The 22,515-nt window shown below is 33.2% G+C and overlaps 2 protein-coding genes across 2 annotated transcripts; both read left to right on the forward strand.

Annotated features, from left to right (window-relative positions):
- Positions 1 to 288: 288 nt before the first annotated feature.
- On the forward strand, positions 289 to 19,394 carry LOC141691799 (cationic amino acid transporter 2, vacuolar-like). The gene is made up of 24 exons (XM_074496554.1): positions 289 to 541; positions 1,633 to 1,849; positions 2,007 to 2,164; positions 2,267 to 2,412; positions 3,115 to 3,177; positions 3,276 to 3,368; positions 3,975 to 4,136; positions 4,765 to 4,856; positions 5,481 to 5,659; positions 5,840 to 6,153; positions 11,335 to 11,518; positions 12,087 to 12,288; positions 13,107 to 13,191; positions 13,837 to 13,977; positions 14,083 to 14,201; positions 14,280 to 14,376; positions 14,471 to 14,643; positions 14,775 to 14,841; positions 15,825 to 15,983; positions 16,276 to 16,543; positions 17,668 to 17,776; positions 18,020 to 18,132; positions 18,459 to 18,534; positions 18,913 to 19,394. Exons 1-24 carry the CDS (start codon positions 463 to 465, stop codon positions 19,067 to 19,069), a joined length of 3,453 nt encoding a protein of 1,150 aa, XP_074352655.1. The 5' UTR covers positions 289 to 462; the 3' UTR covers positions 19,070 to 19,394.
- Positions 19,395 to 19,750: 356 nt separating this feature from the next.
- Positions 19,751 to 21,919, forward strand: LOC141689045 (uncharacterized). The gene is made up of 3 exons (XM_074493205.1): positions 19,751 to 20,074; positions 20,575 to 20,836; positions 21,606 to 21,919. The coding sequence occupies exons 1-3, from the start codon at positions 19,886 to 19,888 to the stop codon at positions 21,671 to 21,673; spliced, it is 519 nt and encodes a 172-aa protein (XP_074349306.1). The 5' UTR covers positions 19,751 to 19,885; the 3' UTR covers positions 21,674 to 21,919.
- The last annotated feature ends 596 nt before the right edge of the window (positions 21,920 to 22,515 follow it).

The following is a 22,515-nucleotide window of genomic DNA, read 5'->3' on the forward strand; positions in this document are numbered from 1 at the left end:
AAAATTTATGTTTGATTATTTTATCAAAAATTATCAAATAATTTCTAGGGTGTTATATTCAGTATTATTAGATATTTTTATTATTTACCATTATGTAACTATTTATATGAGAAAAATTAATTAAAAAGATAATATTAATTTGTTATCGGAATACTATATGAGTTTGGAGTACTTATGAAATAAAATCGAGTAGAAGCAATTTCCGATTTTTACGAAGTTGGTAATTAAAGAAATAAAATAAAAAGAATACGGTACCAAAATTCAAAAAAAGAGAGAAAAGGGGGGCAGAAACTGGAAGGCGTGTTTGGCTGAATCGAAAACCCAGCAGTCGCAACTCAACGCGACGCGCAATTTTGAAAAGAGAGACGAGTACGCTACTACATCTACGTCTGTCTGTATATATACCCTGCTTCTACAAATTCACAATCTCCCCCAATTACCTTGTACTTTTAAACTATAGTGATGAAAATCTCGTGGACTTGTTGTGTTCTCTTCGCTTTCTTCGCCGCGCTTTCGATCTCCACTTGCTCTTCACTTAAAGGTACTCTCTTTATTTTCAATGCCCCCTATTTTACACGCACTATTAACACTTTAGTATTTCAAATATTGTTCCTTTAAGTTCAAAACCCTAAATTTATGTTTATTTTGGATTTTGTTTGTAACTGATGATTTACAATGAGGCTTTCTTTAGAAATTGGTTTAAATTATGTGTTAAAAATTTAGTGAATTGTTAGTTTTCTAATGTAGCTGAATTAGGGTTTTAAGTTTTGTTTGAATGTAAAGTTTGGGGTGATGACTCGGTGCGAGTTTGTTTGCTTTGTGAAAATGTAGGAATATTTACACTGCGTATTTCGTTCTATACTACTGCTTATAGTTTAGGACATGCCTAGGTAAATTAGCCTGATTACTAAATGCGCAATTCAGGTTCATCCACAACTAGAAACCCAGGATTGCCATCTGCTGCCCTAATTAGGTCTATGTTTGAGGTGATTAAAGTTACATTGCCGATGGCTCTTTCAGAAATTACCCTAAAGTGCTCGTATTTCTTATTAGCCTTTTTAAAAGCCTAAGAGCCTTGTATTCACTCAATTGCTAAACTATGATAGTTGACTCATAGTTCACCCTTGAGAAGAGGAATCCACCCATTTCTTTCTAGAAATTCTTTTCCTTAGTTATATTTAAGCAATTGTTGAGTTATTTTAGCGAAAAATTATGTAAAGTACCAGAGTTTTCTTATATTAGATTTATGAGTTGGGTTGGGTGACATTTTAATACAGTTTTAATATTACAGATACACCCCTGTTGCTGTGAAAAGGATTTATATGGACAATGTTCTGAATGTCGTTTTTATCTTCTTCGTAGTAACTGACCTTACTGAAACAAATTGAGCAAGTCCATATTCCTATCTTCGCTTTTCTTATTTCTACTCTTTTTTTGTAATGTATTGATGGTAGTTTTGTTATCCTTCCATGGAAACACAAAGTTAATTCAAAATTTAGTTCTGGTTAGTAGTTCAACGTAAACAAGACAAGGAAAGTTGACATATCCTTTTAATTTGATATATTGCAAATAAGTGCTTGTTGCGTGAGTTTTAGTAATAAAACTAATCATATACAGTGTCTCATATTGCAGGTCTTGATGTGGAGAATCCGATTGTAAATTTTACTCCTTCTCTCCTGGTTCGACCTTCTGGAGGATCTAAAGATACTATATCTTGTGAACGTATCCAGATATCTGGTAAATCGAGAAGAGAGCTTGAGAGTTATGCCAATGTGTATCGGCTAACTTTGGTCCCATCTGTAGTCATCCCTGAGAGATTGCATTCTAGAATTCAGATATGTTTTCACAAGTAAGAACCAACCTTCTGCTGCTTTTGCTTCTTTGTAGGAATCATCTGTTAACAACAGCCCCTTTATCCCAGAGCTCTCCAATTGCAATATTTTTTAGTTGAAAGTTTTAGGTTTCAGTATTCAGGAGAAAGTTTTAATATAGGTTTTTTTGTGCAGGAATGCTTCGCTTGGGTCATGTCATTGTGAAAATGATAATTGGAGAGGTATCCAAAATGGGCTGTGGACCTCTGTCATGTCACCTTATGAGGACAGATACCTTGATGTAAAATTTACCGGTGAAGTACTTGGGTCCGTTACAGTTACCCTTGAAGAAGGTTGGACACCTTTTATGATTGATTACGTTTAACTAATCTATTTGGTTTAAGTGTTAACTTTAACTCGTTTGAATCTTTCACCTTGAACTTCTTATTTTGCAGATTTTCAGCAATGGCGCGTTGTTTGTCTCGCACTGGGAATCGTGTTACAAGTGTTGGCACCTATTGTCAGCAGTTGGGTTCCATTTTACTATAGCAGTTCAATGGCTATAGGGGTTTTTCTTGTTGTCATTATTCTACTTTTTCAGGTATTGGTTTTATAACACATACATGGAAATTATTTTTCTATTGCTCTGTGTTTCTGACCTTTACTTCTTTACGCGTTGTCTGTAACTTCTGTATATAATATTATTCGCTTGTATAGTTTTATTATGTAACAAAAATTGATAAACCGATGTTGGTTTGGTGATATGTTTTACTATAAAATCCACTTTCCTTGTTGCCAATAACATGTCCATGTCAGTAGAGTAGTTAAATGACATACTGGGATGAATTGTATGTATATATTGTATGCTTATATATTATATTAATTTTATGCAAATCTATGAAAGTAGCCAGTTTGATTCTAATTTTGTAAAACTCCTAAGTACTCTACATGTGTTAAGATGGGGTCGTATAGGATTTGAGGTTTCGTATATGTGAGAATTTTGAATATATATATATATATATATATATGCAGTCAACCCAGTTCCACATAAGGTATTTTCTGTGAAAAATATAAAGCAACATATTTTTTGAGAATTCAGTACTGTTTTGGATTATATTTGATGATTTTATGTGACGTTACAGTCTGCCAATAGAGTATAGGTACAGCGGAAAACCATGTTTAGAGAAACAAGTAACAGCAGTTCTTATTGATCCTTTGACAAAAAAAAAGATTAGTCATTTCATATTCTTATCATAAACAAAACTTTGCATCTTGATGTACTTGTGTTTGCTTCACTGTTTAGGGAATGAAATTATTACCTACTGGGCGGAAGAATTTCTTATACCTCTCCATATACACATCAGTTGTAAGTGCCTTCTGCATTGACTTATTTATTTGTTTAGTTTTTAGTTGTCAAATATTTACTTATGCTCTGTTTCTAATTTATTTTCATCTAAATATCAGTTTGGAGCAGGATCCTACTTACTACATCAGTTTTCAATGATGATAAATTCTATTCTTCTTAATTTTGGATTCAGCGAGGAGATGCACAACCCTGTAAGTCATTTAACATGCTTATCTTTTACTTGTGCTTACTTTTTACAATTTATTCTTCTTGCACAATAGGCAACAATCTTGGTACAGAAACTTTAGAGGCAGAAGAAAATTTTGAAACCTTTGATCTGCATGCAGAGTGACAATATTGTATATTTGAATAATATATATCCAGAAGGCGTCACTTGTGGAGTGGAGTGTAGTTTGATCTCAGGAAAAAATATATTAGTGAACTGACATCATGATCCCCATGTCATGGAACTTTGAAAGTAATAGTTAATTCCTTAAAGAGCTGGTTCTGTATTTGAAGGAAACTATAAACAGGACCTTTTATGAATTTCATACACGGGTCAATTTATTGATTAGAGGGTCTTAAGAGGACCTTCCCTAATGATCCAAGTATGACAAGGTGGAGACATTACAACTAAGAAAATGCAACAGATCAGTGAACTTAGGTTCCAGTATTTAGTTAAAAAAATGAAATAAGTGTCTGTGCATATTCCTTTTATTGATTTTTATTTGTAATTATTTTTTTTCTGTAAACTGTTTTCTAGTTTTCAAAAGAGTTACAATTATAAGTTTTTTTAATTTTTGCCTGTTGGGCTACAGGTTTCTGTCCTTGTGGGGCTTTTGATTGTTCTTGCTGGAGCTGCTCTAGGGTACTGGCTTGTGCGGAAGTTTGTAATATCAGAGGATGGAAGTGTGGATGTTGGCGTAGCTCAGTTTGTGAAATGGGCCATGCGCATTGTTGGCTTTACGTGTGTATTCCAGGTGATTTACTTGTGCATTCTATTTTTTAATATTATTTGCAGTAAATATATTAGATATCATGTAGTTCCCGGTGTAACTGCATTATTATTTAACTTAGCTAGAGTATTAAAAAATTCTTCATAGTTATAGAAGGGCAAGATGTTTGCTTTCTCCTTGTTAGGGTTTATATTATCACAGTGATTGGAAGTCCTGGTATCTTTTTATGGTGTTGAGAAATGATATTATTAGGACTTACAATTGACATACAACCTAATAATTACATATATTTATAGTTCTAATATTATTAGTCAGATTCCTAAATAGATTCGCTAAAATAATTAAATATGATGCCGTGCTATATCTGTATCTCCTTCAAAAAAAATTAAACAGAAGCTTTACTTGCAGGTTAATATTCATTGCAGCAAATTATAATTACCCTTTTGGACATAGATCCATATAGACTACCAGCACCATGAAATACTTGTAAATATTTTGTTACTTTGTACTCAGTGATGGTTAATTGTGCATTCTATTTGACATGCATAAATTATTGCAGCCTTGTATGTCTCATATTTTTTGTTGACACATTTAAGAAAAATTGAAGTACATTTTCAGTATTAAGTGATAATCAGTTTTTATTTCTTTCCAGAGCACACTGGATACATATTTGGCATTGACAGCACAGGGAATCTCTTTAATGATCTGCTTTGCATTGACTCGCTTCAAGTGGAAGAACATAAAGTAAGTTCTATATCGATCTGATTTAACTTCTCCCTGATCTGTGTAAAAAGGTGTGTAATACCATTTTAATAAAAAAGTGGATATTCAATCCTTATTTGGCAAAACCTTCGAACTCTATGATTAGTCTGAGTTGTATTCCTATGTGGCATATACTCCCTTTGTGCTCATGAGATTGTCTAAAGCATAATCCCCCCCCCCTTCAAAAAAAAGGGTCCTCCTTTGTATCTCTGCATGTATGGGGGACCTTGCATTAGTTGCCGATAAGTGAGTTCTTTTAGTACTTGTTCATGAAACAAGTATAAAGCTTGCATTATAACACTCCCGGGCTGACCAATTTTGGGGTAAGGGGTTTTTCTCTGGGCGGAGTGAGGCTGCAAGGTTTTTATTTATTCAAATTCTAAATTCTAGTGTTTTAATATTTAATGAACGGACCAGTATAACTTGAAAATCAATTTAATGTATTTTAAACTTGTTTGTTAAGCTGAATAATTTATTCATTCCCTGACAAACTTTAAAATCTATAGCTATTTTTCAGACGTGTAAATATCTACTCGTTCAATAAAACAAAATGATTTCTGAAATCATCTCGTCTTCAGATTTTGTGTGTTTCTAATGTGCTTGCAGGCATCTTTTATTTCATGGATATAAAAGCCCTCAGGAGTCAACTCGTGGACGCGCAACTGCCAAACATACTCGTGCAGAATTCTTAAGTAGGCCAGGAATGACGAATCGTCATCAAAATCTCTGGAATGGCCCGAATAGTCCAAGAAGTTCAGCTAAATGGATCGATTCTCCGGTGAAAGGTATTGCTTTGGCACAAGCCCGTCTTTGATTTACCTTCTCAGGTCCCTTGCATATATTTTGTTATAAACTGCAAAATTATTGTGCAGGTTCAATATGCTGTTTTAAATTAATGATTTTATACCTCGATGCCCCTAAATATGGTTCATGACCTATCCTTTTGTTTGATCATGCTGTATCAGGTTTGGTTTCCCCTCCAACAAAGACGAAAAATCAGCAGGAATATTATTCAACCTTTCACAAGACGCCAGAGAGAAAGAAGTTCTCTAAGCAAGAATGGGAAGATTTTACAGAGGAATCTACGCGGCAGGCTCTTGGCGATTGGGCATCTTCTCCGGAGTTCACAGAATGGATTGTTAAGAATGCTGATAGAGTGAATGTTCTTCCAGATGAAAGTTCTGATGAATCAATAGGTAGTGGATCAGACTCTACTGATGAGGCTGCTGTGGAAAATAACAATAATGGATTTGGGTTCTACAAATGGCAGCAGCGCAAGTAGATAATTTTAGTAAAGACCTCTGAACATACTTTAGTTCATTTAATCCCTTTGGTGAGCCAAATACATCCGATCATTCAACATTCCGTAGTATTTGAGGTGGTAATAGGGTGGTAAAGAGCTTTAAATGCAAGTTAATCCGTTCCATGGGCCAAATACCTCCAATTTTTCATCATTCCTTAGTATTTGAGGCGATTATAGGTTGTTAAATGACATAGAAGTAGAGGTGTAGAATATTTTAGGTGGGTTGGTAATTTGTCTTTACTAGTGTTGCTCATTCGGACAGATCCACGAATCCCTTGTTGAGGCTGCAGGCCAGTAACAAAAGATGAGAGCGAACCATGCTAGCAATGATGCAAATGTGCATCTATGCTGAATTCATTGTAAAACCTGCATTTTCAATGCCTGTAAGTAAAATTTACCTTGTTTAATTCTAAACCTTGATCGACACCGCATGAATATGTTGTACATTATATATGTAATTGTATTTAAAATATTATTGTTCAAGAATGGGCAAATTTTAATAAACATGAAATAGTAGAAATGACAGAATACGCAATATGTCAGTCGAGCATTTTAATGTGGTGGTTGTATTGCCGCCAAACCGTTGTTAAATTTCCAACACTGAGCTGGACACATATATGTTGTATTGGATAGGTAGAGTCAATTATGAATGTGTACAATTTAATACTCCTACTGCTCGAGTTCAACTCTATCATCTTCCAAATCCAAAGTATGGTTCTTCACTCTTGTCGCCATTATTTCTATTAATTGCCATCACTACTGCTCTAGCTGGCTGGATATCTTTCTTTCTTTTATTCCTTTTCCCCAATCTTTCTATACTTTAGTCCAATTGCTGATGAGAAACACAGAAATAGAATCTGATAAATTTGTGGAACTTCACGCCAAATTTAGGATAATCACCATGAAATAAAAGCACCAAGTAATGTTGATTTGGGTTTCGGAATGAAGTAATTGCATGCTTTCGGAATTTTTGTAGTATATATTCATTAGTCATTAACATATAATTTTGGGACCAGTGTATCATGATATTTAATTTTGTCCACTCGCATCAAATGAAATGAGTAAAGAATGTCATAAAATTGACCTTCTTAAATAACGACATTAGCGGGACATATTTAATAGTAACCATCATTATTTCCTTAATTTAATCTTCCTTACATTCAAATTAGAAATTTAATCCATAGTTTTGGACAAATGATGCCCCATTTGCTCTTTTTCCCAATTGTCTATACAATTTTCATGATACCAGATTTCCATTTTTTAATAATTGTACTCCATTCATCCATTTTCGTTGTTACATTTGACTTTTATCCAGTTAAATTGATTAAAATTTGACTAAAATTTATTAATATTTTATAACTGAATAAAATTAAAAAATTACATCACTAGAAAATACATTTAATCTAATTAGTGTTTGTTTGGGAAATTTTAATATAAGTAACTTATGGATTAAAATGAATAAGAGACTTATAAGTGATAAATAGGTGGATATTTATAAGTTAAATAAGTTTTTGGTTAAATGTCAACATATTTTTTACTTAACTGAACTAAAATAAATAAATTTTAAATATAATTATCTTAATTCGTAAATTTTAAAAATTAGAAAGACATGTAAAAACATAAATTTGAAAAACAAAAATTAATAAAAAACGAAAAATCAAAATAAGTTGAGAAAAAGTAAGTCGTTGCAAACATTCAACTTATCAGCTTATAAGTTATAAATTCGACTTATGGGTCGACAAACACTAATCGAACAGTAATTATTGGCTTATAAGCGAATAAGTAACTTATACTCTTAATGTATAATTTTCAGTTTTTTAAAATAATATAAGAATAATATTTAATTTTTAACTAAAAAGAAGTCAAAAGATATCGAAAAAGTAAGCGTTACATGTCATAAATATTATATAATTTTTAAGCAGCCTAACCTGGATTCTCTAATCTCTTCGAATCACAAGTGATCGTAGCTCAGACGCAATGTGTTTTTGGTCTGCACAAGTTAAATCACTTGAAAGCCCCGTTGACTTTTTTCTTTAAATACAAGTTTTAGTGTTTTAGTCATGTTCATATCCTCGATGTCTGTTCAATATTAGTAGTATATATTTTAGGTTAATTATTATGTGGGGGTTTTAGTATATTTAATTTAAAAATTGATGGGTGACTCCACCGGAGTTGAACGTCAAAATAAGCATAATTTGAGTCTCTAATTCCGTGTGCTGCAGTGCTTCAAAAACTTGTAACTTTTCGTAATCAGGCATACAATATTTATTAGTAGTAGTATTTTAAGACCTACAAGTTATTGATTAGCTGTTAATGCTTAAAATTATAATTTTAGTTCGAACGTGCATGCAACTGTGAAAGCAAGCAGTCGTATCAAGGACAGCTTTGGCTACAATCTTAAACAACGAATTCCATGGAGCTCCATAACTTACAAGACAGCTGTAAAAATAGTATCGATCAATTAATTAATCAATAATACCCAATAATATCGCCTACGATGTGTAAAAAGGATATATTATACGCAGTCTTAATTTCATTCCAAAAAATGAAAAAACTGTTTTCTCAAAAGACCTCTGTACACAAATATATGTATAATAGGTGAATGATCCATAAAAATAAGTACAGTAAGCGAGACAACCATAAACAATGATACAATAATTTAGCCCATGGTCTTCTTCACATGGACTTAAAAAAATTTGTTCATTGCTCCATTGTCATAATCCCCTTCAATTTCTCATTTTGCACTACTTTTGATGTCTCAAAAACTGTAAAAAAATAGTATAAAGGATATTATTAATGTCACCACAAAAATGTTATTAGAGCATCTCTAAAATTGTGCCAAAAAAGGTGCATGTCACTCTTGTTGTCTATTAATCTGAAGACTTTTGAGTGCCAATTAAAATAATTAATTTTTGACATTATTTGACACTATTCATAAATGAAAATAATATTATATATCTTACTAAATAGATGTACAATCATATTTATTTTTAATTATATTTATTTGACAATTTTAAATACTAATCGTTGGAGTAAATTTTGATAAAAAAATGAAAAGAATAATTGAAAAAAGAAAAAGTAATATATTAATATCATTGATGAGTCGAAAATTTTGACAAATTTAGAGCATCTCCAACCATAATTTCCTGCTAGCTAAAAATCCCGCATAATACTTAGATAGGTAAAAAAAGGGTGTTGGCCATAAATATCACTTTAGGGTTAAAAATAATTCAAAATATAGCTTTTGAAAAAAATGGCCATGAATGTCACTTTAAAACGGTACATCATGTAACGTTAATGCATCAGATTCAAAACGGTACCTCGTGCTCCGTTTTGACACTTTGGTTTTTTATATATGCAAAACTGTAGATAAAATAGTGTTTTGGTACTTTGATTTTTTTATATATGCAAAACAGAAGATAAAGTGACGTTTTGGTATAAAAGCAACAAAAAAAATTATTATAACCTCAAAACGTTACTTCGTGTGACGTTTTTGTACTATTTACAAAACGGTACACGAATACCCGTTATCAAGTGACATTTTGGGACTTTATTCTGAAAAGTGATATTTTGGGCATTTTTTTCCTTGAATAGAGCTATTTTGATCCAATTCTAAAAACAACACTTCTTACCAAAAAATTTAGATATGCTTTATCTCGTGTTCAATGTTTGTTGAATATGTTAATTGATGTTTAAACCTAAATCTACACATTAATACATACACATTAATACAACATATATTTATATAATATTTAATACATAAATATTAGAATTATTATTTATATATAATATTTTTAATTTCTATAATATTATGTGTGAAAATATTATTCTCTTATTAACAAAATTTATACAAACAATATATATATGTTAATATATATATATATATATATAATACAATACAATATATATTAGTAACTTTTTATTAAATATATTCTTTTTATATTTATATGTTATTAATAATAATTATTAAATTACAATTATATATTTTTTCATGTATTGAATTAAGTATAAACTAAAATTATTTTAATATTCAAAGTTTATGTATATATATACTTATAAATCTGAAAAATAAAAATAAAATAATATTTTTGAATATAGCCCGTGGCTGTAATTTAACACTCCAATCGGAGATGACGTTGAGCGAGAAATGAGCTGCATAAATGTAGAAACCATGCACAGATAGGAAAAGGACACAGCTTGTTTTATGTGGAAAGAAAGTGACAAATATGTTATGGGAAGTCGGATCTCAAACACAGTCCCCTCAATAATTCTCCACTTTACCCGAGGACCCAATCTTACATTTTCTTGAAAATTTATTAAAACATGGACATATTTTTTTTTATATTTTTTAAAACACGTTCATACACCCGAATTGTATAACTAACATAAATTTAAGTTTTATTTATTCTGCATTATACATTTTATAGATTGCTTTATACCGTAATATCATATTTTATATTTCATTATAATAAGATGTAATATATAAATCTGAAATATATTTATACTATAATATATAATTTAACAGTCTAAAACGATTTAACTTGTAAATAATATACACAAAACATTTGTCTCATGTATCATCAACCACCTTACTTTTAACAAGATTCAAATTCTTAATTTATTACTATAAATTTTTATAAAATTTCAAGAAATTTTACAAATAATAAAATTTTAAGCCGAGGATAAATATAATCACATTAAACATAAAATAAAATTATTTCAATTTTAGCTTGAGGTCAATTTCATGGACTACTAAATTAGTTATATTTTTTCTTTGGTCTCTCAATTTATGTTAAGAGAAAACCAAACACACGCCAACTCCCAGAAACAAATTTCATTAAAAAGTGTTTTATTTCCTTCAAATATCACTCACAATTGACATCGACACCAAAAAATGTATCTATTTTTATATATCTAAATGCTTCTTCGCTCAATCTGCCCGCTTTCTTCAAGGCCATAAAAAGATTCAATCTTCAAGAATCTTTCTTATTCCCCAGGCCTTAGATTCCGCGGGCAGCTCAAGAACCTTGTTTTTTGTAATCTATCTTTGTGTATTTAAATAATTATATTGTTATATTTATATGAATATCTGAAATTTGCAAACTTTTTGTGTTGGGTAATTAAAAAAGCTGAAATCTTGAGTGACCCAGTTGTTGAATTGTGATGGGGTTTCTCTCAAATCCTCAAAAACGTAGCAAAAGTGGTGTAGAAGAAAAGGGTTTATTTGGGTTTCAAAGCTTGATTAGAAGAAAACAGGTTGACTCTATTCATTCCCAGTCTTCTTCTAATGGTGATCATCAATTAGCTAAGGAGTTATCTATTGCTCATCTTATTGCCATTGGTATTTTACTCACCCCCCTTTTGACTTTTTTTGTCGATTTTGTGTTTTTATGATTGTTGTTGATTGGTTATCATGTGGTTCTTTTGTATTGGTTTTTTTTCCCGCAATTTTGTTTGTTAGAGATGTGTATGAGACAATTAAGTAGTTATGCTAGTACTTGCGATTTTGGGAAATGGTAACTCTACGTGGTATTATAATTAAGTTTAGAAGTGGAGTTATTGGATGGTAATGTTTAAAAATGTTAATTTGGACACTCGGGTTAGAATATACTGGCTGGAGGGATGGATCTGTGGAATCCTATTGAGTAAGTATTTGATCCGGAAAAATGATCTTTTAAGTGAGGGAGTGTTAAAGATATATAATTTAGTTAAGACCCTTTGTGGAACCTCAAGGTGAGCGGGTAGCTTAACATGTTGTCATGTTCCTACCTCCCCTTATGGATATGGTTTGGATAGATGTCTCAACTTGCTTGTTGTAGTTTTGCTAGCCCATTTTGCTTTCTTGTTTATTACACTTTTTTTTCCTTGTGAATGTGCTTATTTGTGTTGCTTGTTTAACAAATTATTAGGTGTTGGTTCGACTATCGGAGCCGGGGTTTATATATTAGTTGGCACAGTTGCTAGAGAGCATGCCGGACCAGCTCTGGCTCTTTCCTTCTTAATTGCTGGAATAGCAGCTGCTCTTTCTGCTTTCTGCTATGCGGAGCTTGCAAGCCGTTGTCCATCTGCTGGCAGTGCCTATCATTATTCTTATATATGCGTAGGAGAAGGGTAAAGTTACAAACTTTTCAGACTACGATTCCGCATGGGATTAGATTACAATATTTTGATCATGTTACAGTATGAGCAATTAAGCAAATAATACCATGATATTTCACATTAATAATAATTTATCTGTGCTCTATTTTGTTTGTGGCCGACCCATTATTGTCATACTCAAGTAATTTCATATATGAGGAGGTCGAGTGATCATTTTGTTCATCTTCTGTTTCAAATATAGCATTACGCCCTTTTATATACTGATCCATATCACCCTTTTATATACTGATCCATATCAAACACATTAATATTCATACTAAATAAAACAGTCGTTGCAATGGGTTACATTACATTATGATTTATGCCTACATGAACCGAACTAGATCTAACATTATGTTCTCCCCTCCCCCAATTACCTGCTTATAATTCTTATGCTATGGTATACTATGAAGTCATCATTTCTTAAAAAACCCATGTCTGAAGCTACTACTGACTACTGAGATAAGGGTATGAGTGTTGGTTGCTGCCTTTTAAGTATACAATTAGGCAACACTAAGGAGAGCCCCTGTTAGATTAATTTTATATGTCCTTTCAGGCTATGCTCCAGTCCTAGAACATGTAACATACAGTCTAAACCTTTATAATTGAAAACCTCTGGACCAGAGAATTTTGGTAATTTATAGAGAGTTTTATTTTAATGAAGTTAAAAATACACTATCTTAACTATGTTTATCAATTTATTAAAATTATTACTTTATTGAGTATTCATTTATCGAGGTTCTACTGTATACTAGATAACTAATAGAATTAACCCATCTTATCACCTTCAGTCTAGCTTGGATTATTGGGTGGGCTCTCATACTGGAATATACAATTGGTGGTTCTGCAGTTGCTCGTGGAATATCCCCAAATCTGGTGAAGTGTTCTCGCTCATGTGTTTGGCTTTCTTACTTCGGGCTGTTATAAATTTACAAGTACCGTAAATTCAGTGATACGTTGCTTATTTTTGCTTGTTCATTTATATAATGCTGGTCATCCCTCATAGCTTTTCTTAAACATATATATTATTCATTCCTGTGCATGTATTTCTACAAAGTTGAGTTTGAGGTGTTCTAAGAATTGTTTTATCGACAAAATCTGACAAAAATATTGTGTGTAGATATATATGTATGTATACATATATATATTTGAGTTGCTTGGTTAGCAGAAACATTGATATTTTTTGAAGAGCATATGGAGAGCAATATAGAATTTACTTGTTCTGTTTAGATGGTTTTATGTTTGTGCCTAAAGGATTCCAATACAGTACTTACAAAATGGTATCTGATTCTTTCCTTGGTTTTTCCCGATGCATAACAATTTCGGTCTGACATTTAATAAGTGTACTAGTCTAGGTACTTTGAGTCATTCCTATGATATCAGAGAATTACCTCTTTATGCGGGTCTTCATTTTATTCCATTTGACGTGACCTTTAGTAACCCTTCTCCATTTTGTTTATATTGGACTGCATGGTTTAAATTCTCTGCTTCTTGGTTTCTCATCTTTATTCTTTGGTTTAGGCCTTGATTTTTGGAAATGCTGACAGCTTGCCAGTTTTTCTAGCCCGCCATCATCTTCCTTGGCTTGATGTGGTTGTGGACCCATGTGCAGCAATTTTAGTTTTTGTTGTCACTGCGCTTTTGTGTGTGGGAATCAAAGAGGTGAAGCAAGTTCTTGTTGTTTCTTTGCAATTTCCCGAAAGCAACCCTTTTATGCTTCTAGATTGTGTGATTTTTGCTCATTCATAATTGAACTTGTTATTGCAGAGTACATTTGTACAATCTGTTGTTACAGTAGCAAATATATGTGCCATGATCTTTGTCATAATAGCCGGTGGATATCTGGGTTTTAAGAGTGATTGGCCTGGTTACGAACTTCCTGTTGGGTAATCACGTTGTGTAAAATCGTCTGTTGGGGTTAGTTCGTCATATCATATTGTTTATCTTCTTTAGTTAATTTATAGGTATTTCCCCTTTGGAGTAGATGGGATGCTTGCCGGGGCTTCAACTGTTTTCTTTGCCTACATCGGATTTGATTCGGTTGCCAGTACAGCTGAGGAGGTCTGTGAAACTACATTTTGTTGCTACAGAATCTATATAATGTCATGTCGACGGAATCTTAAATGGTGAAAATCTAATTTTCCAATTTGTGCAGGTGAAGAACCCTCAAAGAGATTTACCTTTAGGTATTGGGGCTGCGTTGTCTATCTGCTGCACATTATATATGTTGGTCTCTGCTGTCATTGTCGGTCTGGTACCCTACTATGCTATGGATCCTGATACCCCCATCTCCTCAGCCTTTTCTAGTCATGGACTTCAGTGGGCATCGTAAGTAGATGCTTGGTTGTTAAATGAGATTATTGGTTGTTAGTGATTCTTCTCTAGTATTTGAGCAATCGATTTGTTTCTTTGTCTTTCGCCTCTTCTTTCTTTAAGCCGTAGATCTGCTTACGTTGCAGGTATATTATAACTGTGGGAGCTTGTACTGCTCTCTGTTCAACATTGATGGGTTCACTTCTTCCTCAGGTAAGTTACAGAGTTGGTGAATTTACTAGTTTCATTGTCTATCAATTGTTTCCTACCTAATTTTCTTCGAGAAATAGTGTAGTTGTACCAACTGTGTAGACTTAATATGCTTACAAATATTAGAAAATTTACACGATACTTATATTTTTATAACGTGTCAATGGAATTTGAGTTCAATAACAAAGGGTTTCTGTGCAGTGTAGGAAGTTTTTTGTTTTGATATTTCATTGTAGAAGTCTCGTTGTAGACAGACCTCTTAAGTATAATATTTGTTTTTTGTAACTTGTAAAATGGATGCTATATTGAAGAATAAATCTATCAGTTAAAAAATAGACATCTCTTAATACAGTATCATAGATTTAGAGATGATCAGAAAACTGATCTCACTCAACCTTGTTGAGCAGCAATCTGTAGGAAAGTTGAAAGATTTGGTTCAGTGGTGACTGGTGAGAGAAGGGCATGCTGTAAATTGTAATGGTGTGCATCCCTTGCAGTTTAAAACTGTTATGTCCTCTGGTTTCTTGTTTTTCCTGTGCTTTTTCCATTTTAAATCCAGGGTCATTGTATACATATCTGTCCACTGCTTAATGTTTGCTTTGGTTGTTATGAACCAATACTACTCTGTTGATCTCATCCTTTGTTGAACTCTATGAGAACCAGTGTTAAAATTGGCAGGAATTTATTTGATGCATCACGAGGTTTATATACATTTTGTTGTGACCTCTTCTTATGTGGCTGTTACGGGCTTTTGCTAGTCAACCTGTAAATCTGTTTCTAAATAATATCTCGTGGAGATGCTTTGGATTTTTGGTTATGTTTTAGGTTGCTTTTAAATTGTCCAGTATATGAAATCATCCTACCCTTTCTTTTTTTTATGGATTATTATTGGATCCAACTTTCTATAGTATGAATGTGATCTCTTTTCTGATACCTTTAAAGATGTAAAATATATTCTGACAATCCTTTATTTGTGTGTTTCTCAGCCACGAATTCTGATGGCAATGGCTAGAGATGGATTATTGCCATCGTTCTTTTCAGAGGTTAACAAACGCACACAAGTTCCTGTCAAGAGCACTATACTGACTGGTATAATAGCTGCAATCTTGTCATTCTTCATGGATGTTGAGCAGTTGGCAGGAATGGTATGCCCATCTTGTATATAGTCCACATAGTAGTCGATATGTTGAGAAACTTAGATATGCACACTTGTGCATGCACATAAGTCGAAAAGTTTAATAATGGATTTAATAGTTTGTTATGAATCCAGTCCTGAAATTTTCAACTAGCGCAAGTAAATATAGAACGTACTCACATGACCTCAATTGAGATAGGGAATAGGGATTTAAAAAAGAAGTTCAGAAAAGATTAATATGCGTAAAATTGTAAAGTTTCTACTATTTGCTACAGTTGACGTATATGCATTAAACTGTGCAGGTTAGTGTTGGTACCCTTCTTGCTTTTACAATGGTAGCAGTTTCTGTATTGATCCTCCGTTATGTCCCACCAAATGAGGTTCCACTTCCATCATCACTTCAGGAAGCAATAGACTCAGTTTCATTGCGATATAATAGTGTTGCGCAGGAAAGTGATGTGGAAACCAATAAAGATCAGGTTAGAAAACATGGTGAAGATGCTCCTCTTATACATGGAACAGTAACGGCACTAGCTGACCATCCTCTCATACTTAAAGAAGAATCTGAAGGTAAGTATGGTTTTCTTTACTTCGTAATGAGCAGATTGTAAATAAATATTTTCAAATAGACACACTGACCCAGTATATCCTGCTCTTCGAGCAGGGTTTGGGGAGTTTTAAATGTGCACATACCTATCCCACGCGGTAAAAGGCTCGATAGTACATGGATTTATTAAATTGCTGGATGTAGCAAGTAATTAGTCTGCCTTGTTATGATACGTCATAGTAAGTTAAGAATTTTGGTGGCACCTGGACAGTAGCAAGTAGTAACACCCATTCTCATAACACATTTCTTGCTCAGCAGAATTCTTGGGATATTATTCAGTAGTCACTACTATTACGTGCATCCAAATCTCACGTAGCTAGTATATCTCAGTAAAAGTTTTTTTAAAAGTTTATCATATGAAAATATGTTGGAAGATTGTCTAAGAACTCAACTGAGAGTTGAAAGAATACATATTAAACTATAGATTGCCTATATAGGCTGACGAAGAAAAGACACACGGGTGTATAGGCGATGCTTATACGAGACATAATTTTTATTAAGCTCCGCAAATTTGAAAGCAAGTTGCAGTGGTTATTAATGTGCTTTATTTTTCTCGTATATGGAACATTGTATATAGATATTGCTTTTGATCCTTGGTTTAATTTTAGGCAATGATATATGTGGAGTTTGTGTTGTTTTGTCTTGGGCCTTCAATGGAACCTGGCAAGTGGAAATCAGGATAATGATTTGATGGAGTAGGTATATGGATGAAATACATAAGAAGAAATTAGGTTGATTATTATATATTAATATGTTAAAATAAATGAAGAACACAGAATGAAATAAGAACGCCAATGAGCCAAGTAACTGTAATTATTATAAACATGAACTCTATACTAGTTTTAACTTCTAAATAACAAGTTACTGGAACTTAATAAAAAAAAAGTTACTGGAACTTTATCAGATGAAACACCTTTAACTAGTCTAACATCCGTAACTTAACCGGATGAAACATCTTTCCTATAGCTTATGTTTGAATTCTAATGAACTATTTAGATGGAAGATGGGTTTTGTTCTAGAAATTGGTATTTCTACTCTTGTTGTTGCAGGACTTGAGAAGGTACCTTATTTTTGTTACTTGTTGCAGTCACCATAAGTGAAAAGAACAGGAGGAAAATTGCTGGATGGACAATATTGCTTATATGTGTTGGAGCACTTGTCCTTACATCTGCTGCTTCAAGTGTACGCTTACCCGGGTAGGTTTTATCCATTGTTTTAGTCAATTGAGTCAGGCTTCTTTGATGCTTATGTGCATGCGTGATAGAGGAAGGGAGAGAGGGGAGATAGAGTAGAGGAAGGGGGAGGGGGGGGGGGGAGAGACTTACTGGCTTATCGCCCTTGAATATGTTGATTTATGTACAATTACTTATTTGAGATACTTTAATTTACATGATAAGGATTCTCACGTGCCTAACTTTAGCTTGTTAATCTGTGTGAAGTTATCTGCGGCTGACCCTCTGTAGCACTGGTGGCATCCTTCTCTTAAGTGGGCTGGCAATACTCAGCATTATTAACCAAGACGAGGCGAGACACACTTTTGGCCACACAGGAGGTATTCTTTTAAGTATAATTTTTTAGTCCTGGTTTTTTGTGAATTATTATCTTAACTGTGAGTGGAGAATTAGCTCAGTGGTTCCTATCTGTTGCCCGCTTACCAGTTGGATTTAGCACTTCATTTTTTCATATGTTAAACACCTTAAATCATAAACTATAGAAAAACACCTTCAACCATATCATTCAGCATCTATTTGAATTTTTACAAATAAGTTATTCTTTTGTTTTTCATTTACTAAGCATAATTATTAGTGGTATGTAATAAAGCTATTTTAAAATTTGTCGATCATGTATATTTATAATATGATATATCTCTTATTGCAGGGTTCATTTGTCCGTTTGTTCCTCTCCTGCCTATTGCTTGTATCCTTATTAATGTCTATTTGCTGATCAATCTTGGGTGAGTCCTTTATCTAGCAAAAACTAATTTTTATTATTACCATGCTTGAAAGTTGTATAACAACATCGTTGTATGCAATCTTGGAGGGGTCGGGGTTTATGTGTAAACAGTAAACACTATGTTTGAATTTAGTAAGATTATAAGGTCATACTATAAGACTCCCTCATCGGCAGAGTTTTGGGATTTCAATCGGCCTAGCCAGTTAGCCTTATTATAAATTATTAAATTAAATTATACAAATCACTATGGGTACAGCCTTGCAGGGAATCACACAATTACTCATCCTTTCTTATTGCCCTGTCTAGTTATTACAAGCAATTTGTTAATGTTTCTTTTCATCTTATTATCCCTGACTTGGTAATTGTTTAAAACTCCCAGTGCTGCTACTTGGATCCGTGTATCTGTATGGCTTGCTATTGGAGTATTAGTTTATGCTTTCTATGGTCGCACCCACAGCTCATTGCAGCATGCAGTTTATGTTCCTGCATTACATGTGGATGAAATCTATCGTAGCTCTGCTAGCTCCTCGGTTTAGCCATTGCACCATCCTGGCTGACATGAGAGATCCAAGTTATACGGGCAAATCATAGAAATCGTTGTACACTACACATCGTAGTGATTCCTTTAATCATCACCTGTAATCTGTAATATATTAGTCAAATATCTATATTGTTTGTAATACGTCTCTGCTGGCAGAGAACCAAAGAAGAATGTATAGAGGAAACGGATGAAAACAGTGAATGTGGTTGCCCCTTCTGCACCAAAAACACTTGAACTTGGGCAGGAATGTAGCCTGTACAGGATAGCGACAATGTTTATATTTTTCATGGAATATGAATACGAAAGCAATGTTGGTGGCATTCAGCTTTGTAGTGTATATTTCTTCCTTCCTCTGTGGTAAATACAATTCTTCTCTCCCGGCGTGTTTGTAAATGGTGGACGGAAATGTAGTTTTAATATAGGGGATTTACATGCATAGATAATCAAATTCTCTGAAGTGAGTAGATAACCATGATCACACTTTTTTTTTCTTTTTTGCTAAGTGAGCATCACGCTCTAAAAATCAGTGTTACCATATTTTATGATAGAAGATATAAATTTATGTAAAATAATAATAATAATAATAATAATAATAATAAAGTAATTTTTTTATTATTAAAAAAAAGAGAAAAAAAGAGGGCGTTAAAAACAATAATGGGGGAGGGTGAAACAAGAAAAACTGGAAAGTGTAAACTGCAAACAGCAGCATTGGTATCATCGATTAGCAAAATAACAAGCTTAATTGATCAAATATTCATTTCATTTCATTTCATTTCATTACAGTTGAAGCTTATCTTGATTCATTTGCACCATGATTTATTCTACTAGCTTCAAGACTTCATCATCTTTTTCATCAATTTCTCTGCCCTTCTGTTCATCATCAGCACACTCTGTTCATATTCACACCAATTCAAGCTTTAGTTTGAGGACTATACACCACCACCACCAACCCCTTTTCATTGTAGCCTCATCTTCCCTCAATGGTTCCATTTCTCCTCAGGTATGTGTTATTCTGTGTGTGTGTGTGTGATTCCTTATGTATTATTTGGTTGAATTTCATAAAGTTGGGAACTTTACTGGCCTAAATTCCAAGAATTGAAAAAGAATAATATCCAAATGTTTCGGAAACCTTTTAGGCCAGTGTTTTCTTGGTATTACCCTCCCTCTCCACGTTTCTACTGAATTTATATGATTGTTTTCGAAATAAGATTAGGATGAGCAGTTGAGTTAATGCTTCATACATTCCCATATTTTGAATTGCTCAGAATCTTAAGGTGTTAGTTACCGTTTATTTTGAGACTAGATTCTCAATTCCTGGAAAGATTCCCAACCCTTTGTTTGCCAGAATCTTGATTTTAGTTAGTACTAGCTTTAGTCAAATTTGGTCCTGAAGTAAAATTCTTTATCCAAATTATAATGTCAGTAATTTTACAATGTTCAGTTGTTTTTTTACTAATCTGGTTTTACATATAGTTATTTGCCTTTGTGAGTGCATTGCAGGCTGACTCACATGCTGTAGATGATTCACATAGACGTAGAAGCAGTTTGGAGTCTTTGTTCTGTTATGACAAAGCCATACCGGAAGAGATAATTGAGAAGCCAACTGGCTTATCTTTAGCTGAGAAGAACATTGGAGATAAGTTGCGATGTTCTGAGTGCCAAGCAAAAGGTGCTGTCCTTTGTGCCACTTGTTCTGGTTCCGGTCTATATCTGGACTCTATATTGGAGAGTCAAGGAATCATGGTCAAAGTTCGCTGCCTAGGTATTCCCTTTTCATTTCCTATCAAATTCGAGAACTACACCAGCTATTATCAAATGTCGGTTTATGTTCACGCATTTGACTTCTTATTTAATAACCTGGCCCCTTTAATTTTCTGGAATTCTCTCGAAACTTAAAACCAATATATTGATATCCATATAATGGTATTAGATATAACTGGGAAATATTTATAGTAAGCATTGAATTAGAATTGGGATGAAGTTCCTCTTCACTGGTAGGTATCAAACATAAAAGCAAGTATTGTTTCCAGTTTTCCGTTTCTTGCAATCATTCCCTGAATCTTACTCAGATGCAAGTTATAAAAAAGCCCTCGTGGTTTCGGAGGGGGGAAGGAGGTGGGCTGTGGGAAGCAAGATAGTAAACGACTATAAAGACAATAATGATACTTAAAATTAAAGACAGGATAAAAGTTGTCCCTAAATCAATGGTTAGGATAAAGACATGCCATGGCCTGATGCCACAGCTCAGTAGCTCACCACCCGCTCCCTTCGTCTATGTTTACTCATTAATTTTTTTTTTGCTTGCATAAAGCCACATGTAAAGTTCACTTTTGAAATGCTCAATATTCTTATGCAAGTATCATTAAAGGGCTGTGTTTAGTAAGCTCTCTAGAGGGCAAGCTTACATTTCTATTCATAATCTTTGATCACTCTGTGCTTTATTTACATCGTTGCACTATATTATATTAATGAATGTCTTAACTTGTAGTGTTTGTGAAAGACATTTACAATTTGCTTACACTCACTGGCAGGTTGTGGGGGAAGCGGTAACATAATGTGTTCAGATTGTGGTGGTAGAGGTCACGTTAAAGTTGTTTAGTTGTAAGGCTTGAGTTATTCCTGCACCAGTGTATTTTATCCTTGATTTCTGTAATCATCAATACATAGTGAAATGTTAATTTAGGTTGCAGTAATCAATATAATGGTTATAAGAAGAGTGGACAAAACGTGTTCGCAAGGATCTGTACCCTTCATTTGTCTTCAATATATACCCTTTACCTAGATTATAAGAAGAGTGTACAAGTATAAATTTGGTTTGTAGTATTCTTTGAATTGCTTTTTCCAATTTTTAGTTAAATTAAATTGTTTTGATTCGGGACTGGATGAATTTATTACTTGTTTGGGCCGGTGGTGCTTATGATGGTTGATGCTGGCGTTGGTTTGCAGTATATGGTACCAGGTGGAAGGTAGAATAGTGGGAAATGGTACGTGTTCATAGCTAGTTTTCTACTAATTTCTGAATGTGGTATCAGGCGGATTGTAGAATAATAGTAGGATAGGTACGAGTTTATAGCTAGTTTTCTTCTAATTTATACATGGTTAGGTGGTGGATGGTAATTTTGTGATGGTGTTAGGGGTACACAGGGTTTGTTTTCTTAAAAGGGTAATTAAAAATATTTACATATATCTGTTTAATATTTAATTAGATAGTATGTTCCATTTTATGAGTAGCAAAGTCTAAACTGCTTTCCATCAGATAAGTAGAAGAGTGGTATTTCTAAGTGCCCGTCTGGAAAATCTTAATGTAAGTAACTTATAACTTAAAATGATTAAATGCGAAATAAGTGATAAGTTGATAAATACTTATAAGTTCTATAAGGGTTTGGATAAATTTACTTATAAGTCAGAAGTTTTTTTAACTTGAATGAATTAAAACAAATA

This window comes from Apium graveolens, chromosome 10 (genome assembly GCF_009905375.1).
Source record: "Apium graveolens cultivar Ventura chromosome 10, ASM990537v1, whole genome shotgun sequence".
Classification (NCBI taxonomy): Eukaryota; Viridiplantae; Streptophyta; class Magnoliopsida; order Apiales; family Apiaceae; genus Apium; species Apium graveolens.

Excerpts from the sequence above, each read along its gene's own strand:
- LOC141691799 (XM_074496554.1), top strand. The coding sequence starts at position 463 with ATGAAAATCTCGTGGACTTGTTGTGTTCTCTTCGCTTTCTTCGCCGCG. Across the intron at positions 14,644-14,774 it reads CATGGACTTCAGTGGGCATC|GTATATTATAACTGTGGGAG; the intron begins GTAAGTAGATGC and ends CTTACGTTGCAG. Across the intron at positions 18,133-18,458 it reads CACTTTTGGCCACACAGGAG|GGTTCATTTGTCCGTTTGTT; the intron begins GTATTCTTTTAA and ends CTCTTATTGCAG.
- LOC141689045 (XM_074493205.1), top strand. The coding sequence starts at position 19,886 with ATGATTTATTCTACTAGCTTCAAGACTTCATCATCTTTTTCATCAATT. Across the intron at positions 20,075-20,574 it reads ATGGTTCCATTTCTCCTCAG|GCTGACTCACATGCTGTAGA; the intron begins GTATGTGTTATT and ends AGTGCATTGCAG. Across the intron at positions 20,837-21,605 it reads GGTCAAAGTTCGCTGCCTAG|GTTGTGGGGGAAGCGGTAAC; the intron begins GTATTCCCTTTT and ends ACTCACTGGCAG.